Source organism: Protopterus annectens, chromosome 5.part0, assembly GCF_019279795.1.
Source record: "Protopterus annectens isolate FY-2018-M chromosome 5.part0, PAN1.0, whole genome shotgun sequence".
In the NCBI taxonomy this organism is placed as follows: Eukaryota; Metazoa; Chordata; order Ceratodontiformes; family Protopteridae; genus Protopterus; species Protopterus annectens.
This window is the reverse complement of record NC_056735.1, coordinates 169,969,358-169,997,103: the sequence shown is the minus strand read 5'-3', so window position 1 is coordinate 169,997,103 and position 27,746 is coordinate 169,969,358. Positions and strand designations below refer to the sequence as shown.

General features: G+C 36.9%; 1 protein-coding gene across 1 annotated transcript in view; it reads right to left on the bottom strand.

Moving 5' to 3' along the window:
- Positions 1 to 27,746, bottom strand: part of VSTM5 (V-set and transmembrane domain containing 5) — a 207,105-nt gene that overhangs the window by 6,108 nt on the left and 173,251 nt on the right. The window contains exons 2-3 of the mRNA XM_044072196.1: positions 18,166 to 18,492; positions 17,941 to 18,075 (exon numbers count right to left, since the gene is read on the bottom strand). Coding sequence (XP_043928131.1) covers positions 17,941 to 18,075; positions 18,166 to 18,492 — 462 coding nt within the window. The remainder of the gene's footprint in view (positions 1 to 17,940; positions 18,076 to 18,165; positions 18,493 to 27,746) is intronic.

The window sequence follows — 27,746 nt, the reverse complement described above, 5'->3', positions numbered from 1 at the left end:
GTATGAAATAGAAACTTAGTAGAGAAAGCCAGTGGATTTATATTTCTGGGTGAATTTCAATAACTAGTTAGTAAGTGCACTGCCTGCATGTCAAGAAGAAAATACAGAGAAACTAAAGGAAAATCAGCTACAAAAGGTGAGGAAAAACACTGACTGGGAAATGTACTGCAGCTGTTCAACAAAAAGCAGTGCAAGCTCTAGACATGACTTCCAGTAACATAGAAAAAAGTATAAGAAAACTGCATGCAAACCTGATTAAAATAAATGAAACACTGATGGAGTATATCATTTCAAACAACAAAAGGATGATAAAAATGGAAGAAGCCTTAAACTGGTATTCCACTGCAGGAGTTGTTAATTGAAAGTGTACATTGTGTGTATGCTCCAAACCTGGCTATGAGAAAGCAACCTAGATCTTTAATAGTAAAAATACAATCCTACCAGCAGAAACAGCTGATTCTGACAAAACTGTTGTACTAAACGTGGGAGACAGCAGGGTATTTGTGGATAATAATTATTCATTGTAGAGGAGTAGAAGACTAAATGTAATGCACTAGTCTGGGAATGTTGAGAAGCAGGTGTGAAATTCAAACTGCTGTATCCAGTTATCTTCAAAATATTCCATGGAGGGAAAATTATTTTGATGAAGTACATGCTAAGGAGGAAATACAAAAGTTTGTTCAACAAAAAGTGAGTTGTGAAACAGAAACATAAGGATATTCTGTTTCTTGTTCTTCTGGTAATAAAAGCACAGAGGGACTGTGTCAGTAAAACCTTTTCCAATGTTTCAATGGAAAATGCTTGAGAAAAGGAAAAAAAACACAATAGTTCACTAGAAGAATGTTGAGTACATTGGAAAAGAAGCAGAGACAGGATTTAGGAGATGGAGATGAACAGGAATAAAACCAATAACATAGAAATTGACAGATGTGGAATTACAAAGTAAGCAATAATTATATTTGTGAAACATGACAGAACAAGAAAATCTGGAAATGTTGGACTCTTTTGGACTCTTGTAAACTTGTAGGGGACTCTAAAGCATATGCCTTACTTCATGTCATTAATGTTCAGAAAATACTTAGGGGAGGGGATGAGGAGAGAGAAAGTAAACCATAAGTAAAGCAATTATTTTCTTAATGGTACTATTTTTATAGTGCATGATTTTCTTTGCATGCCATAAAACAAAGTTTTCTTAAATATTTTTAAATGTAATGTGGATACTAATGTGGACAGGTGTTCCTGTTCTTTCTTTCTTTCTTTCTTTCTTTCTTTCTTTCTTTCTTTCTTTCTTTCTTTCTTTCTTTCTTTCTTTCTTTCTTTCCTCTTCTCACTTTCTCCTTGTTCAGCTTTAAGAAATGTAGGCACTGCAATGTAAAAAGAGCAAAAGTCTTGTTAAAAGAGCATGACAAAAGAAAAAAATAAGTGTATTTTGTTCTCATTCTTGCATAGAGAATGACTAGACTAAAGCCCTTAGCTTGATATAGTAACACGTTTTAAGAGAAAGCAAGTAAATGAAAAAGAATATTAAATATTATAAGGCTTTTTTCTAGCACATAAATGCATGCTTTGTAGCAATTTTGTATCTGGTCCTCATGTTTCCAGGAGACAATCTGATAAAGAGAAAGGGCTAGGAGATAATGTTCAATGAAAGCATTCGAGTGCTTACTCAGCTGGGAGAGCTATAAAGATAAGACAAAAACAGACAACACTTAGCTGAAGAACAGGCTGCACTATGTGTCTTAGCATGGATAACCTTTATTTTAGGTAGCTCAATTCTGTGAGTGTGACTGTCAGTTTGGAACATTTGTTCTTATTAGGAGGGTAAAACTTCAATATTTGAAGGTGTACATAGTTATGTGTGTTATTAAGTTAAAAGGTTTTAGGGTGGTATGGGGGTGTGTTTGAGGGCTTTCAATAAAACAGAAAACTTGTAAGATGTGACATAGGCTCAAATAGATATGACAAGAAACAACTGTATAAAAGAGCAACCTGCCAAACTGTGCATGCATATAACACAACAGCTGGAAATAGACATTTAACAAAAAAGCTGCTTTTCATAAAATGTGGGAATAATAACTTTGTAATACAAGATGCTTTTTGTAATGTCAAAGGTCTCACAGATAAATGCAAAAAAGAAAGAGTAGTGAACTATATTAAAAATGTAGAGTGCAAATGGCTATGCTACAGGAGACACGCTTGGAAAGAACTGAACACGTGAATGTGATAAAGAAAGGTTTTTAGGATGGTTATTCAGTGAAATACCTGGGACAAAAGAAAAGAGAAGCACTTATATTAATTGCAAGAGAAGCTCCAATAGTGATAGAAGAAGATAAAAAAGATCATAATGGTAGATTTGTAGTACTAAAGGGCTACTGGCAAGGGAGGAGGATTAAACAGGCATGTATTTATATTCCACCTAAAACTGCTATAATGGAGCCGAAGAAAATTCTGAGAGAAATAATCAGCATTCAGCAAGGAATATTGCTTATAGGTGGGGAGTGAAATTTGATTTACAGCAGTGAAGATATGTCTGGAGATCATAGAAGAGAAAATATAATAAAGAAGGGTAGATCTTTGAAGACATTTATGAAAATATTTGTTATGGAAGATATGAATTCAGTACTAAGAGTTCAGAGTGAATTTACATATTATTCTCCAAGATACAAAAACTGGGCTAGGCTAGACAGAATTTACATTTCACAGGCACATGTGGATTTAATTGAAGTTCTTGATACTCACCCAATAACTATTTCAGATCATGCATCAATAATAACTAAAATGAAAACACAGGGTGATGAAATAAAAATGAGAGACTGGCTCTTTCCCATCTAACTGTTGAAAAGAGATAATTTTTATTTATTTATTAATTTGTTTATTTATTTATTTGACATTTGTTTAGCAGGATAGTCTGACTGGGCAGATGCCCATTTTCAGTGGAGGCCTGGGAGAAAAGCTCCAACAGATGTAAAAATAAAACAAAACATGTCTAGTATAAAGTACAGCCATTGAAATTGAAAGTACAAATGAACACATATTGTAGATAAAAAATAGTTAAAAATACATATTAATAGCAAAGCATTTACATACAATGGACAATACAGGATGTGCTTAGAGTGTTGTGAGTTAAGTAGATATACCAATCTATTGTGTAAAAAATAAACAATGTCTAAGGTACTGTAGAGGTGTTAAGATAGTCGATTATATATTGCATGGATCTAAGGAGGAAAATTAGGATGAGAGTAAGTGGAGTAGGTAGAGAGTCCAGAGAGCGAATGTAGGATAGAGCTATGACGGAAATAATAAGTGAGATGAGTGAGGATTACATCAGTTTGACAGAATAAAAATCTACTGAGGAGGTGATAAAGGTGTAAGTGTGAAGTCTACAGTGCAAGAGGGATGAATTTAAGGAATGGATAGTGGAAATTATTCAGGACCTATTAGAGAAGATAGAAATTACTTCTGAAAATATAGCTAGAGAGTGGGATAAAATTAAAGTGGAGTTTAAAAGTAGGGTGGAAATAAAAGTAAGGGAGATATGGTTAAGAAATAAAAATAATTATTTAGAGGGGCTGAAAAATGTTAAAATATTGCAAAATAGGAGGAACCTTACAGAACAAGAAGAGGAGCAACTGCAGAATGCTAAACAGAAAATAAGGGATTACTTTGATCAGATGCATGAGTTTAGAAAAATTGCCGTTAAGTGACTGTTTTTTATTAATAACGTTAGAGCACAAAAACTTTTAGCATAATGACTCAGGCAACAGAAAGTAGAAGGGGCTGTTGTCAAGCTTAAGGAGCCTATAACAAGGAAGATAACAAGAGATCCTGTAGAAGTATTAAAAATATTTCAGAAATTCTATGAAAACCTGTATAAAGCAGATAAATATGAAAATCAAGAAAAGGTACAAACTGAAATGTTTATGGAAGAATTAAATATGCCAAGGTTAGAGGTAGATGAGGCTCAATTACTAAATGTTAGGATAGGAGGATATGAGATAAAAATGAGAATGTGTAACCAATCTACATGAAAGTCCCCAGGAATAGATGATATTCCTATAGAAATTTGGAAGCTTGGAGGGAAAAAACTGATAAAGATGTGGAAAGTTTTTAACGGAATTTTAAGAGGAGGAGAAGTACCAACATCCTTGATGAAAGTGGTGATAGTTGTAATATCAAAAGAGGGTAAAGATCCATCAGACTCAGCTTCATACAGGCCCATGTCAATACTAAACCATGATTATAAAGTGTTTATGTCTATAATGGCTAAAATAATGGAAAATGTGATGCCAAAATTGATAGCTTTGGATCGGTGTGGTTTTGTAGAAGGGAGGCAAACATTCAACAACATTAAGAGAACTTTGATGATCCAGAGGGAAGCAGAATGTAAGGAAATACCACTGTTGTTAGTGGGTCTTGATGCAGAGAAAGCATTTATCAGAGTAAGATGGGACTTTATGAGCCGGGCAATGGAAGCTTTTGCTTTCCCTCATAAAATTATAAGATTGATTAGGAGGATATATGAGGGTTCAGAGGCAAAAATTAAAGTGGGTGGGTTCCTCTCTGATACTGTCTGCTTGAGCAGAGGAACCAGGCAGGGGTATCCTCATTCCCCTTTTTATTTGCATTATATTTATAACCATTGGCAAAGGAAATAAGGGACTCATAAATTCAAGGATATAATTGGTATGGCAGTCAAGAAAAGCTGGCTTCATTTGCAGATGATATTATTTTATATCTGTTAAAACCAGAAAAGGACATTACAGTGGTGTGAAACATTTTGGGACAGTTTAAATCTTTTCTGGATACAAAATTAATAAAGCTAAAACAAAGGCAATAGCGGTAAATTATGTATCCACACACAAATTAGTTCAGCAATATCCATATTTATGGGGAGATGATAAAATGAAGTATTTAGGAATATGGATTAAAAATTAGTTCAGTGTGGCAACTAAGGATATGTGGGAAGATACTAAACAAAAGATAATACAAAATTATGGATAGTAAGATACAAGCAGTTACAATATTTTTAGTCCCTTTAATCTTATACACAGTGTGGTCAGGCATAATTTTATCAACCAGAGAAGAAGTTGTGGATATCAGTTAATAAAGAGCTGAAGATTTTATATGGGAGGGGAAGACAGAAAGAGTCAAGTGGGATAAGTTGATTCTTCCAATTGAACAAGGCAGATTAGGATTACCCGATTTGAAGGGGTATTTTAGAGTTACACAGTTAAGGCTCCTATACATAGCACAAGCAGAAACCTATAATGCAAAGTGAAAAGGGATGATGATGAAACAGGGAAGAAGTCCAAAAAGTAAGGAGAGACTGGGATTTTGGATGCAGATCTTTAAGGAGAATAACAATAATCATACAGACTATTCTATTCATACAGTAGAAGAAAATATTCTAAGAACTAAGGCAACATGGGAATGGAGAAAAGAGATTCTGATGATAGTGGTGACTACAATTAGAGATACAGACAATAGGTGAGAGGGTGCTGGAATTTATTGGAGAAAACTGCCAAAGACACCAACGTATTGGGAGCAAATAACTAGAGAGGGAAAGGTAATAGAATGGGAAGATGCCAAGAATTTATTTGGACTGCAGGTTAGAGATTGCCTTCCCTATCAAGGATTGATATCAGAGTATAGGGAAAGAAAAAGAAATAGGGGGTTCTAAATGAAACACCATCACTAGTAGTGTTTTTAGTAGAATCTAGAACAAAAATTGCTGTTAAAAAAGAAATAATTAGTAGACCATATAAAATATTTCATGATAATTACAAGAATTAATCAGAAGAGATTAGAAAGGACTGAAAGAGAGATTGGATAAACAAGTCACAAAGAAAAAAATGGGGGAATATATGTCTCCCAAAATGCAAAACATCTAGAAGATTTAGGATTTTTGCTTGGAAATGTTTATATATATATATATATATATATATATATATATATATATATATATATGTGTGTGTGTGTGTGTGTGTGTGTGTGTGTGTGTATGTGTGTATATATATATATATATATATATATATATATATATATATTTGTATATCCCAAGTAGACTCACTCCAGAGAATCTTCCCTCAGGTAGACAGCAAATGTTGGAGGTATTATGGGGAAGAAAGAGGTAATTGGGAACATGTTTTCTAGGAGTGTAATCAGTTGGCAGAATTTAAAGATTCCCAGCAGACAATTGGTGTATCCAGGGAAATTATTTTTCTGAGCTATGATACAGAATCGGAATTGCCTAGACATAGTAAGGCCTTGCTGAGTCTAATTATTAGAAAATGTAAATCATTATCTAAACCAACTGTATTAGAAACAGTGAATATAGTAATAGCAATAAACAACTGGAAATGGGATGTTTAGAAAAGGGTAGGAGCAAATTACATAGGAAAAATGAGAATTGTGGGAACAGTACATACAGGGGAGGAAGGAAGTTTAAAAGAAGGCAGGATTTGAATGAGCTATGTAATGTCTGACAGACAATGATTGGGCAGATTATAAGTGATGTATAATGTTTGCAACTAAAATTGTGTCAATACGGTCTGTGGTGTAAAATACTTGCAACTGGGACTGTGTCAATAGGGTTTGTTTTCATTTATATAAAAGTATGATTGTCTATGTCGTAAGTGATAATTTAATAAAGATGCTTCTTGTAAGAAATAGAGAGAGAGAAGGCAGGAATTGAACAATTTATGTAATTCTGCTTTGACTGGATGGTATAGAGCAATATATGTGATGTATAATGTTTGCAAATGTGAACTTGTTAACATGGTTTGATTACTTTTATATAAATATAAGCTTGCTTGTGTCACAAGTGATAATTCAATAAAAGTATTTAAGATGTAACTATGGTTTGTGATGTAAAATGCTTACAACTAAGATTATGTCAATGTTTTTTTCATTTATATAAATGTAAGATTGCCTTTGTCATAAGTTATAATTTAATAAAGATGTCTCTTGTTTTAAAAAAAAAGCCCGATCCACATTTGCTGATTAAGCTCACTGAAACTTTGTATCCAGTGGTGCTGCTCTCTTCATCCCACCCTAGCTATGGCTCTGTGAAACATTACATAAAATACTAAGCAATATTAGAAAATGGAAAATGTTATCAATGGGTGAAGATACAGGCAATTAAAATGTTTCTAGTATCATTGATATTATACATGGTTCAGGCCTGCTACTGTCAATCTGATAAAGCAATAAGGTAAACATTTAATAAACAACTGACAATAGTTTCTTTGGGAGGGAAAAAACAAAGGGTACAATTGGAAAAACTGACAGTAACTGAAGAAGTGGGGACCAGGGCTCCCAGATCTTGAAGCTTATTTTAAAGCTTGACAACTTAGATTAATATGTGTGATGCAAGCACAAAGTTAAAATCCCAAATAGAAATTAATGTTACTGAATCAAAGTAGAGGAAAGACAATTGAAAGAAGAAAAACAATGTTTGTCAACTAGTGCAGATGCATTAAGAAGGCTATGGGCAAAGTTATATCAGTGCTATAGACAGAATGTAGCACATAAGCAAACTAAACCATGGGAAAAACTAATAGCTCCAGTAGGCTATCTGGGTGGACAAATGTAAGAGGAAGAAAAAGAGCATCAGATATCTGGAGACATAAAAATAAAGAACCAAAATACTGTGAAGGATTACTGCAGAGACATGTAATGAGAACGTGGGAAGAGGCTAGTTCAATATTTAACTTACAATAAAATGAACAATTGCAATCTGAGGATTAACATTACAACATAATTAACAAAACTAAGGAATGTGCCTCCTCATAAGTATAAACTAAGTGTAGTAGATGTTATGATAGAAGTGGGATTGAGGGATGCAATAAAGGAAAGACTCATTAGTAGAGTTATAGGGCAACTTTAGAGTTAGGGGATCATTAGACTAATAAGCAAAGACAAGGATGGAATGATAGACTAGGAAGATTCATGGATAATTCTGAATGAGCGAATGTATGCTTTTTCCTAGATATACTATAAAATCAAAAATATCAGTATATTTACTTGAAAATGTCTCTCTGTATATTTCTATACTTCAGAGAAAATAAGAAAGATGTTCCCACAGACTAAAGGATTGCTCTGGAGGTATGAGAAGGAGTGTAGGGTTGCCAACTTTTCACAATTAAAATCCAGGCTGCTTCTTTTCCTGCCCCTTGCCCCTCCCATATCCCCTCCTCTCCCTTCCCTCCCCTCCCTCCTTCCCTTCCTCTCCTCTCCCCTTCCCTTTCCCTCCCCCTGGGGTCCGGGCGCTGAGCTCCCCAAAAAATTTTTTAAACAACAAATGTGAGTAGGTGAGTTTTAGTGCATTTTGAGCCCAAAAAAACAACACTTGAATGCAAGAATTTTTAGCTCAAAACTGTTATTTTCAATTAGCCAGCCCACACAGACAGTTAGGCTAACTGCTAAATTGCTACTAGTCATTCATGTTGAAAAACAGCAAAAAAACAATAAAGCGATAACATCGAGGTGTAAGCAAAGATATAGTCAATACAATACAAACGTTATACAATGTCAGTTGAACAAACTAATTACTTTGACTGAAGTTGAATATCTACCTCACGTGAATCCAGAGCAGGCTGACCCTGAGCTGTTAAAATACTTATGGAAGAAGCAGACTGCTCAGGCTGAGCAATCCATTTCCATTTGTACTTTTCACTGCCAGCTGCCAATGAAATCAATTTGTCATCTTTCAAAACAAACTGATAGAAATTACTGCAGCTCATGTTGTAGTTAAGGAAAACTTGCAGTTCTGCTTTGATTAGTGCTAGAGGGGCCCTGTTTCGGTCTGCACACCACTTTGCATTCATTAAAGAAAACACCCTTTCAGGGAAGTCATTGCTGCCTGGTAATGACGATGTGGCTGATACAATCTTAAACATGTTTGTTGGAAAAGCTCATGGGCACCTGCAAAAAATTCCTGCCATTTAATGCATGCAGTAGCAGTTGAATTAACAGCAATATTGGATAAAGCATGCCTTGCTGCACAAAACTCATAAAGCACGTCTAAATCAATGTCCTTTGTTGTCAACCCCATGAGAGTGCTTGCTTTTGGAAAGGACTGAAATGCTACTTCTGTATTTAGAGATACTTGATGCATCACACATGCAATGCTGCCATTTGAGAAATTAAACCATTTGTTCAGGTACGCTAAAGACTTTTCTAGAGCTGCCAAAAAATGTTGTTGCAGACACACTGTATGAGGTTCCATGTCCTCATTCTCAAGTATAATGTGTGCTTTGTGTCGAAAAAATGTATCAGTTATGTGTGACTCAATTTTAGTTTTCAGTTGCTGCATTACAGGCAAGAGGTAAAGCAATGTAAAATCTTCCCTCTCCACTTTCTAGACTGACACCTCAAACACATTGCAAATGTTCTAGACAAAACATAAGTATGCTTTTTTAATGTTTGTCTCTACTGCTTCACAGTCATGCATTTTATTTTCTATTCCCAGATGCATACAAACTCTCTTTGGGCAGTCTTCACCAAAAGATGCAAAGTAGGACACAATGGCAGGCCATGAATCAAGTAATCTGTCAATAGCTGGACCCAGAGACAACCATCTCATTAGTACATGCCTCAACAACTCGTGATATTCTAAGTATTCAAAGTCAAAAAAAATTTGCAACTGGGCTCTCCTATTAGCAGATACACTGAAATGACTGTAAATGCTGGTAAACTTTGTTTCTACATCACAATCAAGTTCATCAATTAGTTTTTTCAAGGCTTGTGTATCACATGAGCATTGCAATTTGTCTTCAGAATATTACTATTTCTTTTCAACAGCTCAGTAAACACAGACTGCTTTGCACCATAGTTCACACTTGTGTTATCAGCTGAATAAGAAGACATGCATGCAATATCAAGGCCATTATCTGAAAGAACTTTAACTAGCATGTCTGCGATAGAGGTAGAATGCTCGTCATTAAGCTCAACAAAGTCTAAAAGTTTTTTACTTAAACCAGTTTCAACAGTAAAATATTGAATGCAGACCAGAAACATTTTTCTGTTCTTGAGACTAGATGCATCAGTTGACACAGAATATCGAATAGAATTGTCACCAGTAATGTCTTTCATAATGGACTCCACTGACTTTGGGCCAAGGACATCAGTCACCAGTGCTTCTGCTTTCGTGAGCCCACACACTGTCATTTTAGCAGTAGCTGAGCCTTGATATAACAAGTGGTCCAGTTTAGCGCCACAGTCAGCAGCGTTGTAGGAGATGTGGTGACGTACAGTGTGGTAAACATGCACGAGTTCTGCAACCATTGCCTGCTTGTTAATTCCTGTTACTGTCGTTGACTTCTTCTTGAAAAAAATGTCAATGGCAGCAGTGTTTGCAGCAATCTGAGCTTTCTGATGACTTTTCGAATGGCTATGATTTACTATGTCACCTTTGCCACCATAAGCAACCGAAACCTCCTTCTTACATAATGTGCATCGAGCTGTGATGACATTGCCGTGAACTTTTTCACACCAGGAAAATTCTGTCTGTCATTCTTGATGATGCCTTGACAACCTCTTTGCTTTCTTTTTAGGTGGAGGAATGTTTGGCAAATCATTACATTCTCTGTCAGTTTCTGCGCTACTCATGCTATCTTCATAGGTTCATAGGTTCATACAGTTGCATAACTTGTATCCATTTCCACACAACTGACAAAAACTCGATTGCGGCTCTACCGCGGTCTGCACTTGGCTGCAGCTATGACCCTGGCATTGGTAACCTTACTGTTACTTCCAGTGGAATTAAACAAATGAACACCCAAGTAGATCAGCTAACAATATCAGATTGTGACTGCTATACAAAAATGTTGCTCCAGACTACAACATCAGTTTTTAGTAAGGGTGAAGCATCCATTCGACAAAGGGGAAGTTGTGAAAAGTCCCGCACTTCATACAAACTCGTCGGTAAGACCCTATAGCCTCTTACTGCCCAATGTAAAGAAGCCATTACGTGACTGCAGCAGACGCTTGTTGTTTATTCAGGTTTGTGGAAAGCAGTGTGTCTATGCTCTGCATGTGCCACATGATTCTTTGCGGTCTATTCAATAAGCTTAATTGGAAATGAAGTTGGTTTTACAGTAAAGCAACATGAAGGAATGTCACTTTAAACAGTTCAGCCAATCAGCGCTCTTTCTGGTACCTGGAAGGGCATGGTTCTAGCCAATGAGCTTTCCTGGGGCTGTCTTTCTCCAACTACTGTGAGCATATTTGCAGCATCAATGGAATGCCACTCAGTCAAACAGACACAACATGTGTCACCGTGTTATAATGTGTTTAACACAAGCGCGCATTTGTGTGCCTGAAAGCATTTGGGTTTTTACAAAGCAGTCTGGTCCAGATCTTATTTTCAGCACACAATCGACTCTGCTATCCTCATTGCAAATCCCTATTTAGGCATTGATAATGCGCCCTTTTAGAGTACAGCTGATCTAACGGTACATTTTTCAGTCACCCTTGTTACAATTCACACGGTCACCTGATGACCAAATATATCCTAATAAAACATCTAATTTTGGAAGATAATGATGTAATACACACACACACACACACACACACACACACACACACACACACACACATGCATAATACTGTGGACACGTTTTGAAAAAAAAAAAAACAGTAAAATTGCACAAAACGAATCACCTAGTAGATTAGTCCAGATCTGGAGGCAAAGAATAAAGTTCACTCAAGGTAGCTCTGTTACCCCGCGCTATAGCGATTACGAAGGCAGTTTGTTCTAACTTAAATCCGTGATGCAATTGGTTAGCAGTAAGAACTTAGCCTTGACAACTTAAAAATTTGCCAAATATGTTTGAATACAAATTACAGTCATGAAAACAAGTAACTTTAATACAGAAGGTGCAGTCAAAAAATAACTCATTGTTAACCAGGTTTGTATATTAATAAATAACAAAACGCATAAATAAATGCATAATAATGATATAATTGCTTTCTGTTTCAGTGCTGTCAGAATGACCATTGCTGCAAGTGAGCTTGCCCATGTTTCTTCTAAGCTGAGCATTTTTTTGTCTGTATATGCTAAAGGTCCAGAAACTAAAACGTTATGTTCCTGTACCCACATATCTTTATAATAAATATAGGTAGTAAGTCTGCTAGCAGCTGCCAGGCTTCACCCGGACTGCTGGACTGGAATTTATATTTAATAAAATTTCACCGTAAAACCATATCGTCTCCTTGGGCTAGGGTGGCTTCTTAATGTAGTCATCAAATTGTGGAACCTGAAAATGACATGGACCTACCTCACAACATCATGCCATGAAAAATAGGGACAAAACGATACAAATATTTGCAAAGGAGCGTAATTACTAATGCTCATGGACATAGGCAGAGCAATGCATTTATACATTACTACCTTACCTTTCTGCAAACTGAGTGCTCAGTTTTTGTGGTGGAATTCCCATCACTGAGGGTTACAACTAGGAGCAGTTACTTTGTACAGGAGCCCCAAGCATCATCACACTGCAGAAATATTTTGCTAAATAAACCCAGATGGTGCAGATGCGCTACTGCATCTCAGATTATTACAGCTGGCTGCCTTTAGTCTTTTGCTGGTTTCACATTTTTCTAAAGTAAATAGCATTATAAGAGGATAATATAATGTAAATTATCATACTGTTATTTATTTCATTGGAACAAGTTAGCAATGCTACTGACAGGTTGTTGTGCTGGCGAGTAAGAACACCGGCCAGCAGGCCGGGCTCCTCCATGATAGGCTCTGTTGTAAAGGAACAGCGTGCATGCATGATGCACGGGCCTGTAGGGCTGTTGGCAAATTGCTGTGGGCATTGAGGTCTCAGGATTGGGAAGATGGTGGGAAGGCACAGTTCTGATGTTGATACCATGCATTACCTAAACAGTGATTATAAGAACACTTAGTAACTTGTGCTAAGCTGTGCCAAAAACAGGACATTTGGTGTCCTGGGAAGGTCCTTCCCAGGACACAGGACACAGATGGCCAAATCCAGGACATCCTGGGAAAAACAGGATGGTTGGCAACCCTAGAAGGAGGAGAATGGCACATGGGAACATATATTTTGGGAATGACTTGATTTATAACACTATGAAAGGAAGAGTTAGGCCAGATGGTCATAAGGATAGCTGTGAATGAGGTTCTTTGTACAAAAGATTTAATTGTGTTAAATTGGAAAAAGACCAAGGAGAATGGGAATGTTAAAGTCCTTTTGTCATTGTTTGTTATAGTGACAGAAAAATATATAAATAGCAATTGGAAAATGAAAAAGAAGCCAGGTATAATGAAGGTTAAAAAGTGACTAGGTGAATAAGGGAACTGGAACTGATAAGGGGAGATATACAAAAAGGTAAGCACCTGATCCTCAAGTGGACTATCTGTGATAATTGAAAAGATAAGAGTTTTTGAGTCCAGTAAACTACTCTAAACTGGTAGAAACAGCTAAAGGGAGTCAGCTTTTGAGAAACTGTTTATTTAACCTAAGAGAATACCAGTTGTGTGCACTTATGAATATCTTGAGGTTTTCGGTTTATAAAGTTTTTAATGAGTTCATAAGAGTTGTCTAAACTGTATGTATAGTACAATAGCCGGGTTACTTTAGAAATTTTAAATAGTTAAAATAGTTGTTTATTGGTGCACAGTATGTGTTAGTTAAAATATGAACCTACAAGCTTCAGTAATAGATGCAATAACTTCACGACTCATCATTAAATATTTCCCACTGTTTGTTGACGTACTGTAAACACTGACTTTCTGAGAAACAGTGACAGGTTAACTGTATAAAACAAGGTTTTTAAAGATATAAAGCAGAAACCAGTATATTTTTAGAAGAGACCCAACAAAAGGGGTTGTATGCCATGTAACATGATGTAAGGTCATGAGACAGTGAATATTGCCTAAACATACATATGCAAACACTTCCAAAACAAAAATGCTAAACATACTGGACTTTGCCACATACTTGGGAGTTGTACAGACTCCTTTCCATATGCTCTTCCCAATATTTTCTAACCTCCTCGGATTGATTCTTAAAGTTATCGTGCAATATTTTATATGCCCTTCTAATTATCCCTTTTTCAACATCAACTTCTATTCTACACTCAGACAAAACACTACCAGAGCTGGTCTTTCATTTAACAATTCCCTGTCCCTTTCTGTTTGCCTGTACTCTGCTATCAGTCCTTGGTGGGGAGGGTAGTCTCTAACATGCATTCCAGCGTTTGCTTAACCTCATCCCACTCTATTACTTTTCCCTCTAGTTATTTGCCTCCAATAACTCAGTTCCTTTGCTAATTTTCTCCAGTATATTCCATCCCCCTCTTTCTTACTTTCTATACCCCTACTTGGAGTCATCCCTATTTGTAAAATCTCCTTTATCCGTTCTCATGTTGGCTTAGTTCATAGAATGCTTTCTTCTACTTTATGAATATAATATTCTGTATGGCTGTTGTTAGTCTCCTTAAGGACATACATCTGAAGTCATACTCTCTCCTTACTTCTCAAACCCCACCATCTCTGTTTTATAATCATCCCTTTCCACATTGTCTGAGAACCTTCTGCTTCTGTTGTGTATATGAGCCTTAACTACATAGCTCTAAAATGTCCCTTCAAATCAGGCAATCCTAAACCACATTATTCTATGGGGGGAATCAACGTATACTATGTTTCTCTTGCCATTTCCATCCCACAAATACATTTCTTCAGCTGAACAGCTTATTTCATTTTTTTCCACTTAAGCATTACCTTGCATCTGTTTTATGCATTCTTACATTCTGTTACTCCTTCTGATACTATTAACTGCTTTCCTCCAAAAAGTCTTTTCCAACCTTCCACTACCATTTAGATGAAAGATTATATCCTGGTATCTCCTCTAAGCCATACACTTTGCATTGTCAAATTTTGTTGCTTTATTCTTACAGCATTCCTTTTTTATGTGGTTGCTAACATGGTCACCCTGGATTTCCTTGAGATAAACAAACATTTCTATCATATCTCCAATCTACCTCCTTTAGTGAAGACTGCATATCTGTAGCCAACCCATCGGCACAAAGGCAGAGTCCACCTTTGACACTGGTGATCCAGGGTTGACCACAGGTCTGAGAAGATAGAGTACTAACTGTGGCTAGGCTTGTGTGGGTGAATGGCCAGCCTGCCTACCTTTAAGGAGGGAATCTTTTCTTATGAATCCATCATACTCTCTAGTGGAGGGTAGAGCACAGCATTAGCATCCCTCAAGTACTTGTGTGCATTGAGGGGAGGGCATGTGACAGTTCTTGTTACTTCATGCCCTGAGTGATGGGCTACTAATTTTCAGCCCTCAGCTTTTCACTGCACAGAAGTTCAACACATTATTCCTACCTCATGCATTATTATTTTTTTCCTTTTTTGGCCTGGCATCCCCTCTGACCGTAAAGCCTCACTCCCTGCTCCCTCAGTTACCCTCTCTAGGTTGAGGTTTGAAATTTGCAGATTATGACTTCTCTTATCCCGGACAAGGGCTTAGTTACCAGGAGCAGTGTTGCCATCCTGAAGGGGGTCGACATTTTCTTTTAGCCTCACTGTACTTCCCCTCCACAATGACAACAGCTCTTTTCAGGTTAGACAGGCAACAAGGAGTAGTTGTAGCCTATACCCTATCCCTAGGTCCATAGTAACTGCTCGTGATTCCTCTGCTCTTCCTTTTTTCCCAGACCATCATCATCAGCTCTATAGTTGAGAAAAGTCAGGCACACAAATGCACCCAGGATGGGCACATCATCATCTGCAGTCAGTGAGTCAGACATTTGAGCCACTAATAGAGCCCAAGTCACCTGGATGATCACCAGGGCTTTATCCCCTCTACTCCACAGTGCTGGTGTTTTCCAATGTAACTGGTGCCACTATTTGTCACCAGACGTATGGTGGCACTTGGAGGCTCTTATCTAGAAACTAAGACAAAAATTATGTCATCTGTTTATTACCTTGACCCACTGTAACATTTGTGTGATACCACAAAATTACTTTAGCTTCTGAGACCTACTGTGAAACGTAAGCTATATGGTATCCTAGTGTAAAGTGGTGACCATGACCCACATATTGCAGTAGCCCAGTCAGCCCTATAATGCACCAACTGACACTTTACCTTATGTATGAGAGAACTAGCTCCAGGTCACTCAGTGTTATCTTCCCGAGTCAGTACTTCATGCTGGGGCAAGTTTCCAGAGGGATCTGGGAGAGCCAATCCTCTGTGCTAGGTGGCTGCCAAATATTTCTAATATTTAATTTTCATACTCAGCTAATTATCTATAATTATTTTTGACTCCCTCCAATTTTCTACTAATCACAGAGCTCCATCCCCCAGTAGACACATTTATACCTCAGTGTCAAGAAGTGCAGGGCATGGCCTAAGAGTGCAATGTCATCCTGAGGAGAACTAGAAGATTTAATGTTCCTACAGACTCTTCATGTTGATGAGCAGTTGTGGTGCAATGCCCATAGTGGACACCCTCTTCTGCATACTTGTGATACTCAGTTCAAGTGCAATGATTTTGGGGTGCAGTCACACTCTTAAAAACTTGTGTATTTGCAGCATACCTCCAGTCCTGTATAGAGACTTTGCTAGTCCACCCCCCTTAGATGGGTTTGCTGGCGATGAACACTAATGTCCATTCCTCCCTCTCAGTCTTCTCCAGCCCCCAGACTGCTAACTGAACCAGATTGACTATACCTCACTCAGGGCTTTATCCCACTGCCCCATGAAGCTAGTGATAATTATGTTTATTAATAATGTTTTTCTTTGTCACATGGTTATAAGCATTTTATCTCCACCAAGTCTTCATGTGAAACATATTCTGAAGCTGAAAATAGTTTTCTGTTCAGCAGATGGTTTACCACTTTTGTATTCTGCTTTTTATGTAAATAAGCCAATCTATAAAACAAATCATTAATACAGAGCAAGGATAAATTGCACTGAACCCAACAAACAGTAAAACAGACTCAGATTTGGGTTAGAATTATGAAACAAGGAAATGATTTTGTGTAACATAATTGATTTACAAATGGGTATTTGAAATATTAAACCAATACACTTACAAAGGAAGTGACAATGCCCAGTAGGGTAGTTCTACACTTAGTTAAATCCTGGTTGTTTCGTATCTTTGAGTGAAGATGTAATGTCAGCACAGCACCACATTGGGTTTAGGGATGGTGATCACAGAGCTGAATGCTTACTTCTGATGCCAGCCTACTTGGAGTAAAATGAAAAGTTCACTTTGTTTTAATATTTTTTTCTGAGTTGGTGTGATTTCAGAGGTAATATATTAAGTGACTGGATATAGGGAAAGAGCCCTTCATATTGGGTTTGGGGGCAACAATGATATTTAGGTTTTTGGTAATGTTTTCTTGTATGGCACGTTGAGTTTATGATGTTATAGATTTAGACATTTATTTTATAATATTTTAGAAACAAAATCACCAATGAAAACCAAGTGTCCCAACTAGAAAATAAGCATATATAATAACAAAATACCAGTAGGACAGCCACAGCAATAAAAATCTCTTTTAATGCTGACATAAACCATAAAATAGGACAAGGGTTTTCACGTATCAAGTACGCTTCATCAGATCCTCTGAAATCAAGTAAAAACCCTTCAGTTTAAATACAATAGTATAACTAATCAACAGCTCATAACCATTGGTATTTTGTTATTATTTTATAATATTCTGTGTCCCAGTATAGCAAGACTTAATGTTCTGTTATGAATCCACTTAACAGCACAAATTTTCTGAAAACAGGTTATTAAAAAAAACAAACGGTTATTTGTCTTTAAAAATAGGGCATCAGTAAAATTTTGGTATCATTCTCTCTCCTATTTCTTAGTCTGAACAAAGCACATTATTAAGACTGGTGCAGAAAAAGTTATCAGTATGTTTATAAATAAAAGTCATACCTTTATACATCTGTCTTTGTTTAATTTTCTCGACAAATGTATTGCAGAGCCAACAAAAGAAAGACATTAGTAGAAGTACTGCTATAAGAAAAGCAGTGATGATCAATGAAAAATGCAAATCTTCATACAGAACCTCTAAATGAACAAAAAAGAAAAGAAAAGCTGATATAAGTAAACAGCTAAATAAATATATTTGGAAAATTATTTTAAGTCAGTAGTTCTTACCGTACACATTCAGAATCAAAGCACCATGCTTACTAAATCCTGAATCTTCTGTTACTGTGATGTCATAATACCCAGAGTCACTTAATTTGGTGTCTATGAGTTGTATTGAGCCATTTTCATAGTTGTTGATTCTATCCTTATAGCCTTCTGAAATGTTCTTGAATATTCCAGGTTTCCAAACAATGATACATTGTCTTCCCCATTTTGACAAATGTTTCCATTCAATAGTAGGAGTCCCATTGCTCAAAAACTTAACAGACAATGTAACATTCTGTTGCATGGTAGTATTGACAACTTCTTGTGGTATATCGAGTGTGCTCCTTGGATCTGAAAAAGAGAAAGAAATCAGATTTAACCAGAAATACAGGCATTAAACAACAGAGTGCACATTTTTTATTTATTTTTTGTTTTAATTTTTTTAACTATAGTATTACTGGACAGAACACATATTTCATTGGAAGTTCAGAAATAAAACCATCCATAGTGTACAACACACAAGATAAAGTTATTTTTCAATAAAACAGATAACCAGATGAAGAAGAAAAAACATTATGGAATGCATTAGGTCAAATAAGACTGGACTGGTAGGTATGCCTCAGTAACTTGCCAAATAATACATTAAATGGTTACACTGCAGAGAAACAAAGGCTATATGAAAGAAATATCACCCTGTTCTTATTTATGAACAGAATAGTATAAGATATTTCTATATTATATTATTTACCGTGCAGATTATGCTAATTACTTTGTAGTGCATGAATTATCATAGTTATACTTGAATTCAGGAAAAAAGGACAACTCTGTCAAGCACCTTTTTGACATAAGAACTGTGCTTAATGAGGAATTGTTAAACACTTTTCTTCACAGTTAAACTCTAGTCTCACACTAAAGTATAAACAGCTGCCACCACCAGACAGCACCAAGAAACTAAACCAGCTTTAAAAGCTGCAAAACACTTCAGGCTGTCAAATTTCTTTTTTTGTATGTAGTAGTACAAAGTGTATTGCATATTTTCACTGGATTAAAGGTACTCTTCACTTCTGGCCCACAGTTGTAAATGTCCCCTTTTTGTTGTACACTAGCACTAGTATATTTGTTCTTCCGTCATCTGGGATATGCCTATCTTTCCATACTGCTCAACCTGCTGCTTTCCTTTACTTAAATTTCCTAAGTGTTGTTCTTACTTCTTCTAGGCTGGGCTCCTCTTCTTCTTTCGTCATAAGCTGTGTCTGGGGTAGTGCAGCTTTTGTGTGGTTTTCTTCATTCAGAAGCTGCAGTTAGTATTACTTCCATCTACCTTTGATATCCTGTGGACTGGTGAGAAAATTGTTGCTAGAATCCCTTATCTTGCTTCCTTTGCCTTGCAACTTGATAGACTTCTTTGTGTCATCCATTCAGTCACTTTCTAGAAGCTGGCAGAGTGCCTTTGATGCCTTGTTCTTTACTATTTCAACTGCTCTCTTAGCCTCTTCTTTAGCCAGTCAGTATTCCTTTTTGGCTGGCATGTCTTTTTCTATCTCCCATTTTTTCCTGCACATCCTCTTTGAGTATCTGCACCACTGATTTTCATTATGTATCTTATTCCCATACCTGGCTTGGCCACATATCAGTTCTATAGTTCACACACATGCTGTTTTGAGGCACTGTCATTCTTTTCTCCTATCATCTTCAAGGTCTTCAGCCTAGTATCTGTTGACCTTAGAGCCTTCTCTAACCACTTCCTGCAGCTAACTGTGGCAACCAGTGGTTTATGCTGTGGGCCAATGTTTCACTGAGATGACCTTGCGATCACTGATTCTTCCCCGTATCTCTTCCCTTACTAGGAGGAAGTCTGCCTGAGTTGCATGTTGGCCACTCTTATATGTGACCTTGTGACTGTCTCTCTTGTTGAGCCATGTGTTGGCCACCATCAAGCCATTTGCCAGACAAAAGTCTAGAATGGTCTTTGGTGTTGCCTCATCCATGTTCTCATATCCTTTCTCTGTTATGTTATATGCATTTAGGTTCCCCCATTATCAACAGAAATGCATGTTTTTTTTAAACAAGAAACATTTTATTATGACATAGGCAATCATACATTTATATGACAACACAAATGCATGTTCTCCTGCTTTATCTAGTAGGCCTTGCAGCAGCTCCCTGAATGCACTCTTTTCCTTAATGTCACAACCCTGCTGTGGGGCATAGGCTGAAGTTATGAATAGTGCCCTGACCTTACACTGAAGTCTGATTGCCACAAACATATATATATATATATATATATGGATCTAGGACTATTGAACGGGTGCAAGTATGCCTGGCCGAATCTGTTTTGGTTATGTTGCCATTTGGTGATCCGTACAGATCCCATATATATATATATATATATATATATATATATATATATATATATATATATATAGATTCACTTTGAATCATTGAATGTTCAGAACATAGACGTTCTGATCATCGAGACCAGAACATCAATATTCAGAACATAGAAAATTTAAAATGAACCATAAAAAAAAAAAAAAAAATCACAAACACTATGTTATGCTTCGCACCCCTGCACCCCCCACATCCCTCCTACTTTAATATTCCAACTCCGAGATCGCACTACAGTGGGGTAAGGGAAATCTCCCATTTACCACTATATGCAGTAGCGCTAAACAGGAGATTTCCCGTACCCTACCTGCAATGCCAACACTCAGATGGCACACACACAACATGCAAGGCACCTTGCTGCCCTGCATACACACCCAACATTCCACAATCTCACTTACCTGGCACTTCCACTTTAAACCGTCGATGTTGTGAACACCGATGTTCTGGTCTTGATGATCAGAACTTCGATGTTCTGAACATTCGATGATTTAAAGGAAACCCATATATATATATATATATATATATATATATATATATATATATATATATATATATATATCATTAATTCTGATGACATCCCTCACTGTCTTCTGAAGCCTCTCCCACACCATTTCTAGCCTGTCCTCCTCATGAGTAGTAGACTGTAGATCCCAAGCCAAATGGCTTTGCTGCACCACCCTTCCATCTTGTCTTCCGGATACATAGAATGTCCAGCTTCCTCCTTAGCATCCTGTCATCCACTTCCAAGCTGCAGCCCATCAGTGAACCCATACTTACTGTAGCAATCTTTAGTTCGTGTTTGCCAGGTTGATTGGTATTATGTCCATATTTCACTTAACAGAAGTATTCCAGGTGATACAAGCTAGGCAAATGGACACCAAGAAGACATTTAGAAAAATTCTTACATGGTCCGAGGAGCTACATTCCTCATAAAGCAGACTAATCCATTGCTGACTAGGTTGTACAATACCGGAGTCATTCTTATGGCAAGAGAATTGTTAAGAATTTTTGCCACAAAGTTTATAAATTGTATTAGTCTGCAATATCCTAGTGAAATTAAAACCTTCCATTTTTTTCTCAGGTGGAGAAATATTACTTCAAGGTGATGTTGATAAAGCTGTTTATCCATGACCAGGTAAGCAAACAAACTGTGCAGATGCTTAGCAAGAGGGTAAAGTAAATATTTTTATATATCTCCACTGAGAATTAACCAAGATCAGGAGACTTGGAAGGAAAATAGATGACGGACTTTTGACTCTTTGAAGGACTTGGTAAGCTAGTCATTTTGTGATAGGATTACGGTGGATACTACAAATTCCTTAGACTCTTAGGGATCACCTCCTGAGGAAAAAGGAAAGGTTAAGTTCTCCAAGAACTATTTCTTTTAAGCAAATGTAAAAACTTCTGCAATAACTCTTGGATGGGAAATGGGACAGCTATCAATGCACAGAAAGAAAATTATGAATCTAGGCTACCTTATTAATGGGAATGAACTCTCTAGCAAATAACATATGTTTCCCTGAACAAGGTTTTGTGCTTTCACAAAGCAAAATGCACTGTCTTCTCCACTAGGTTGCACTAACTAAAATTTGGGATGGGAAATTTGTTTTTAATTTGTAGTTGGTGAATACTCATGTTTGTAATCTCATTATTAGGATGCACAAATTTCCAATTAATGCCAGGGCTTTATATCTCTTGAGCTGCTTCTCTTCAAACATTTAACTTTAGGTTACTGTCCACCATTAAGAGCTAAACTCTTTTGGAGAGCAGTCATATCCCTAAGGCATTGCCAGGGCAACAGCTTTATGCTCATTAGGCCTAAATTTAAAAGTACAATTGGTGAAAAAGTCTTCTTTTACCTGAAACTTGGGAATCACTTACTATAAGAGACTGGAAACCAAACTAAACTTGTTGAATTTAGAAAAGCACTACGTTTCTACCTTATTAATGAAAACAACTTTAGTTGTTTCTGGGATAATGGTAACTACGACCTTTCCTTTATTTAACAGGAGGGTAGTGAGCCATTTTTGCAAATAGGTAACATATGAATTTCTGTCATAAAGAAAATATTTATATTGTACATATTTTTAAGTAGAAATGAATGTTCTTGTAAATACTATCATATATGCAATTTTATGTCACAATATGTAATTTTTTCACTGCGATGCTGTATAATTTTGGTTTTCTAGTAATTTCTACTTTTACTATTCTGCAAGCTGCATCACTGCTGAAAAGGCTGCTTGGACTACCCTACTTACCAGGTTAACATAAATAAATAAATAAATAAAATACACATGCATCTAGCTTACTTTCAACATTTTGAGTTTCTATCAGCAGAATACTCATTACCTGATAGAAGATTTGCTGCCTCTGGTCTCCAACCTTGTGATTTATTCTAAATTATACCCTTCAAAGATTTCCATTCACTATCTTTGTGGACATTGTGTCTGAACTTATTGTTAATAGTCTCTACCAAAATCTTGACTTAATTCATAAAATGATCTCTTGTTAAAGAAAATGATAAATGTATACTTCATTCTGAATATCCAATACTTTCCTTGCTAGTGAAATTGGAAATTCAAATCTTTTGTACAACTCAGTTATGCCAAGGCACACGTTATTTTTTACAGCACAGTCTTTTTTGTCACAACCATTCTGGTATATTATCCTATTTATATGCACAAGCACGTTATAGATACTAGCCCCAGTATAACATTCATCAAGGTCTCCGTCTTGTGAGCTATTATAACATTTTAAAATTACTTCATGCGAGCATTCAATATTCTTCATAATTCATTTTCCAGATAGTTGTCAAGACTGTTTTTATTATACCAAAATGGTATTTCCAATAGCCTATGTCATTTTTTTCCATAAGTACTCAACCCACTGGCTTTCATATTTACCTGCATAAAGTTTCTCCACCCATGTTGAGCCACTTGTTATTTTCTTTTTTATTTCTTGTGTTCCAAGATTTCTACCTGGAGTTGCCAAAATTCATCTATGCATAGAAATTCTGCATAGAAATATTATAATGGATGATAGTATTGCAGTGTACAGATACTCTTGCCAATTTGCTGAATGAGTTCTTATATCACACCCACTTATGATTGTGTTTAATTTATGCTACACGTTATCCTGACATACTTCTCTGCATGCTTGCTCTTATACAACCACCGTTGCAGTGATACTGAATAAAATGTATTATTTCTTTGGTTATATATCTGCCATGCTGAGCCTAAAAATGGTCTAGGAGGATCAGTGCTCTACCTTGGATACTAAATTGTAGATACATTTAAAAAAGCATCTTTATAAGTTAGTGCTTTACACTCTCCAATGTCCTTAGGAGGTCCTGCAGACGATACCAGGCAGATCATGTTGTTAAGAAGCAGGCTCATTCTGAAACATGAAACCTGTTAAACTTTTTTGACTTCTCACAGTTCTAAGCTCTTATTTTCCATGTCCAGTGTCCCCATATACCAGGAACTACTGGACAAATTAGTCAAGGGAGCTGCATTTAATGTTTGTGGGAAGATTAAGGCATGAATAATTTTTAACTTCCATTAGACATTCTCATGTTATCCCTTTCTTTCATCATTAGCTTCCAACCATCTCTCATACTTGCTCTGCATGGTTAGAGTTCCTTACCTGTTAATTTTCATGCCTTTTTTCTGTCAATGTGTTTCTACAATAGCACATAAAACCAGTGAATTTCTCTAGAATGTTCAACAATAATAATAGTAGTCATCTCAGGCCTCTTCTTAGAAATGACATTGTTCACACATCACCTCACTTATAACTATTTTTGAAAGTGTATTTTATTTACTTTATTTAATTGTTTATCCCTTGTTGACCACAGAAGTCCCATTGGGCTAGTAGCCCCTTTTCAGGGAATACCTGGGTTAGTATTTATACTGATTATGGAAAATATGGGGAAGGTACTGGGGAGTTTCCTCTACTCTTACTGGTAAGTGTCATAGCATCCTTTACATCATTTGAGCTACCACCACCTCAGGAGATGAGACCTTGGTTTAATGAATTACTCAAAGGACAGCACACTCAGGAGGGCAGCACCCTTTATACTGCCTTGCAGGATCTGTCCTACGGAAATGAATCTAATCACCTGGGGTGGACATAGAACCCGCAGCATTCTGGTCAACCTGCATCAAAGGCAGGTATGCTTCTTGTTGAGCCATTGACACTACAAAAAGCCTGGTAAGTGGACATGGATATCTTTTTCAGCCACATCTTAGGTCAAAGGGGCAACAGTAAGAATTACATGCCTGGAAAATTTAGAGTAGTCAGTAAGCGTCATGTTTTGGCAGATAGAAAGAAATCAGAATGCCTTAAGGAAATCTATGTTGATGTAGGGAGAATATGTAAAACCCTGCAGTTTGTTCAGCTTGTAATAATACACTTCCACTCAAAAATCTCCACAGTCCAGTCCAGCTATTTTCTAGCTTTAAGTTACTGCTTGCTCTGTTATTTTGCCTGTGATTCTGAAATTATGTTACCCCTGCAGTACATTTAAAAGTCAAACTGTTTATTACTGTGTTTCTGCTCTCAGCCAGGTGAATCACTTTCTGTCCACCTATGTTTGCCACCACTCACATACAAACAACCTTCCACCATGTCTGACTTCTATGGGATTATTTTGTTCCCTAGCTTTGATTACAGCAAACATTTCTCTGCAATACTATTGAATTGCTAACATTCTGTTACAAGTCTCGGTAATCAGAAGTTACCTGATATCACAGTATCTGCTTTTATTTTTCTGATATCATAGTATCTGCTATTCTTTTTTTATTCTCATTACTGTTTGTTTTCATAATCCTGAGCGTGAATATCCCATCAGTTATTTCTTGTAATTATATGTGTTAGGAACCTACTGTTTACCTAGAGTAATTTTAATGACTTTTTCTTTCAAGTGTCCATATGTACTCGCAACGGTATTTCAAACATTATTTTTCCTGTTATCCAATGATCTTCTGTAAAATGCTAATATCAAGCGAGAAATAGATTAAATTTTAATCATGCTTAGTAGATGACAGATCACATAAAACATTGCTTAAGGTTACAGTAATGGTACAATGCACTGGAAGGGGTATCACCAGGGGTAAAAAGGTGCTACTGTTCCACCTGGGTATCACATATAGTTTAATGTATAAAAGTCAACAATGTGAATGCATGCCAAGTTAAAGCAGATGAAAGAAGGAGATTTTGAAGAATGTTAAATACCTCATCTGTAAACTGCTAGCTTCAGAAAGCACAGCTGTTAAGAACCTGCCATAAAAGCAGATGTCCAACTGAATGCTGTTGCTGTATTCCAGTAATATTGGGCTATCTTGCTGAAGTAACCTGAAGTTAGACCATGTTACCATACCTAAAAAAAGCGTCCATACAGTATGACTTAAATCAGTAGGTGTTAGGGTACATAAGCAGATACATGAGCATAAGGTCCTTATACTATCTAGCCTGGATACCTAGAGACATCTGAGGAAAGAACTGTCAAAGAAATAAGGTCAGCTAACAGGAGGGAAGCATGGATAGTTTCCCTCGGTCCAGAAGACTGCATATGTAAATACTAGGAAAAAAATGGGGAGGCAGGGTGAGTGGAGTCTGCATGTCCTCCCTGCGGTTGTGTGGGCGTTCAAAAGACATGCGTAAATTGGCGTGCCTTCGTTGAAGGTTGAATGTCGAGCTGGCACCTTGGCATTCGTTAAAAATCTACTGCCAATCATTAGCGGACCGGAGTTCCACTGTGGAGACCCCTAACCGGGAAAAGCCGAAAGACAAAAACAAGGGTGGGAAGTAATGCTGTAACCAGCAGGGCACCTACTGTTATGGGAGGTTGTTACACAGCTGTACTATATCCTTCTTTAGATCATTGTTGCAGTATTCCAATACTATTGGGTGTTTCCCAAAGCTTATCAATTAGGAAAGGTGGATAGATCAGGAACAAGGGAGTTGTCGATCTGTCCAGATAGCACAAATCTAGCAAAAAAAAAAGCTCTGCATCTAGAAAAAGTATCTAACCCTGTAGTGTTTTGTGAAAGTGTGAACAAATGAGTAAGTGTCTGCTTCTAAAATAATCATGCAATCAATTCCCTCTGTAAAAGACTCAAGAGGAAGAAACTGCTCTAATGGAATGGACCTTTACTGGACAGGACAAGGATTTACCATGGTGAGAATAACAAAAGAAAATGGAGTTAGATATCCAGTTGGCAATTATTTGCTTGGAGATAGGATTACCTGACTTATTCTCCTGAAAGAAAACAAAGAGCCAATCTGTCTTCCTAATGTCTTTAGTCTTATTTGAATAGACTCAAAGCTATTTCTGCACATCCAGGAGTGTAGAAGTCTTTCACCCTTATTTTGATGGTTTGGAAAGAAAGTATGTAGGTTAATAGCGTGGTTGAAAGATAACAACTACTTTAGGCATGAAACAAGGATTGACTCTAAGGGACACCCTATCCTTATGGAAAATAAGTATGGGAGGAGAAGCCTTTAGGGCTTAAAGCTCAGAAACCTTCCTCGCAGAAGTAAGGGCTACTAGTAGAATGGTTTTCTATGTAGAAAACACTAGAGAAGCAGATGCTGCTGGTCCAAACGTCTGCTTTGCAAGTTTTTCTAAGAGAAAATTTAGGTCCCAAGGAAAAGGAATAGCCCTACTAGGCAGGTTCAAATGAAGGACACATTTGAGGAACTGCTTTACCTCAATTCTAGAAAGTAGGGGAGGATCAAATGGTATACATGCAGAAATTGTTAATAACTGAGCATTGACAGAGGGCTAGGCTAGACCAACTCTTAAGAGCTCACATAGAAGGAAAGTATAGTGTGAATCCCAGTTTGTATGGGAGTTTCTCTACTTTTGTGACACAAAAAATAATTTGTTTTCTATTTGGATATATAAGATCTTCTTGTGGTAGGTTTGTCTACATCCTGGGGAACCCGGAGCATGTCCTCAGAAAATTGGTGTCTGAAAGAAATTAGAATTCTATCATCCACAATGTCAGGGTTGTGTGATAGCAGGTTAGGGTGAAGCAAAGAACCCTTTTTTGTGTGAGTAAGTCCACTTTGTGGGGTTACTTGCAGTGATGACCCTTAGCTAGATGATGAAGAAGGGGGAGGAACCAACACTGTCTAGGCCAAAAGGAAGTCACTAGCAAGATTAAATGGCATCCATCCTCCCACCCTGGGGACAAGGAATCCTGGAACAA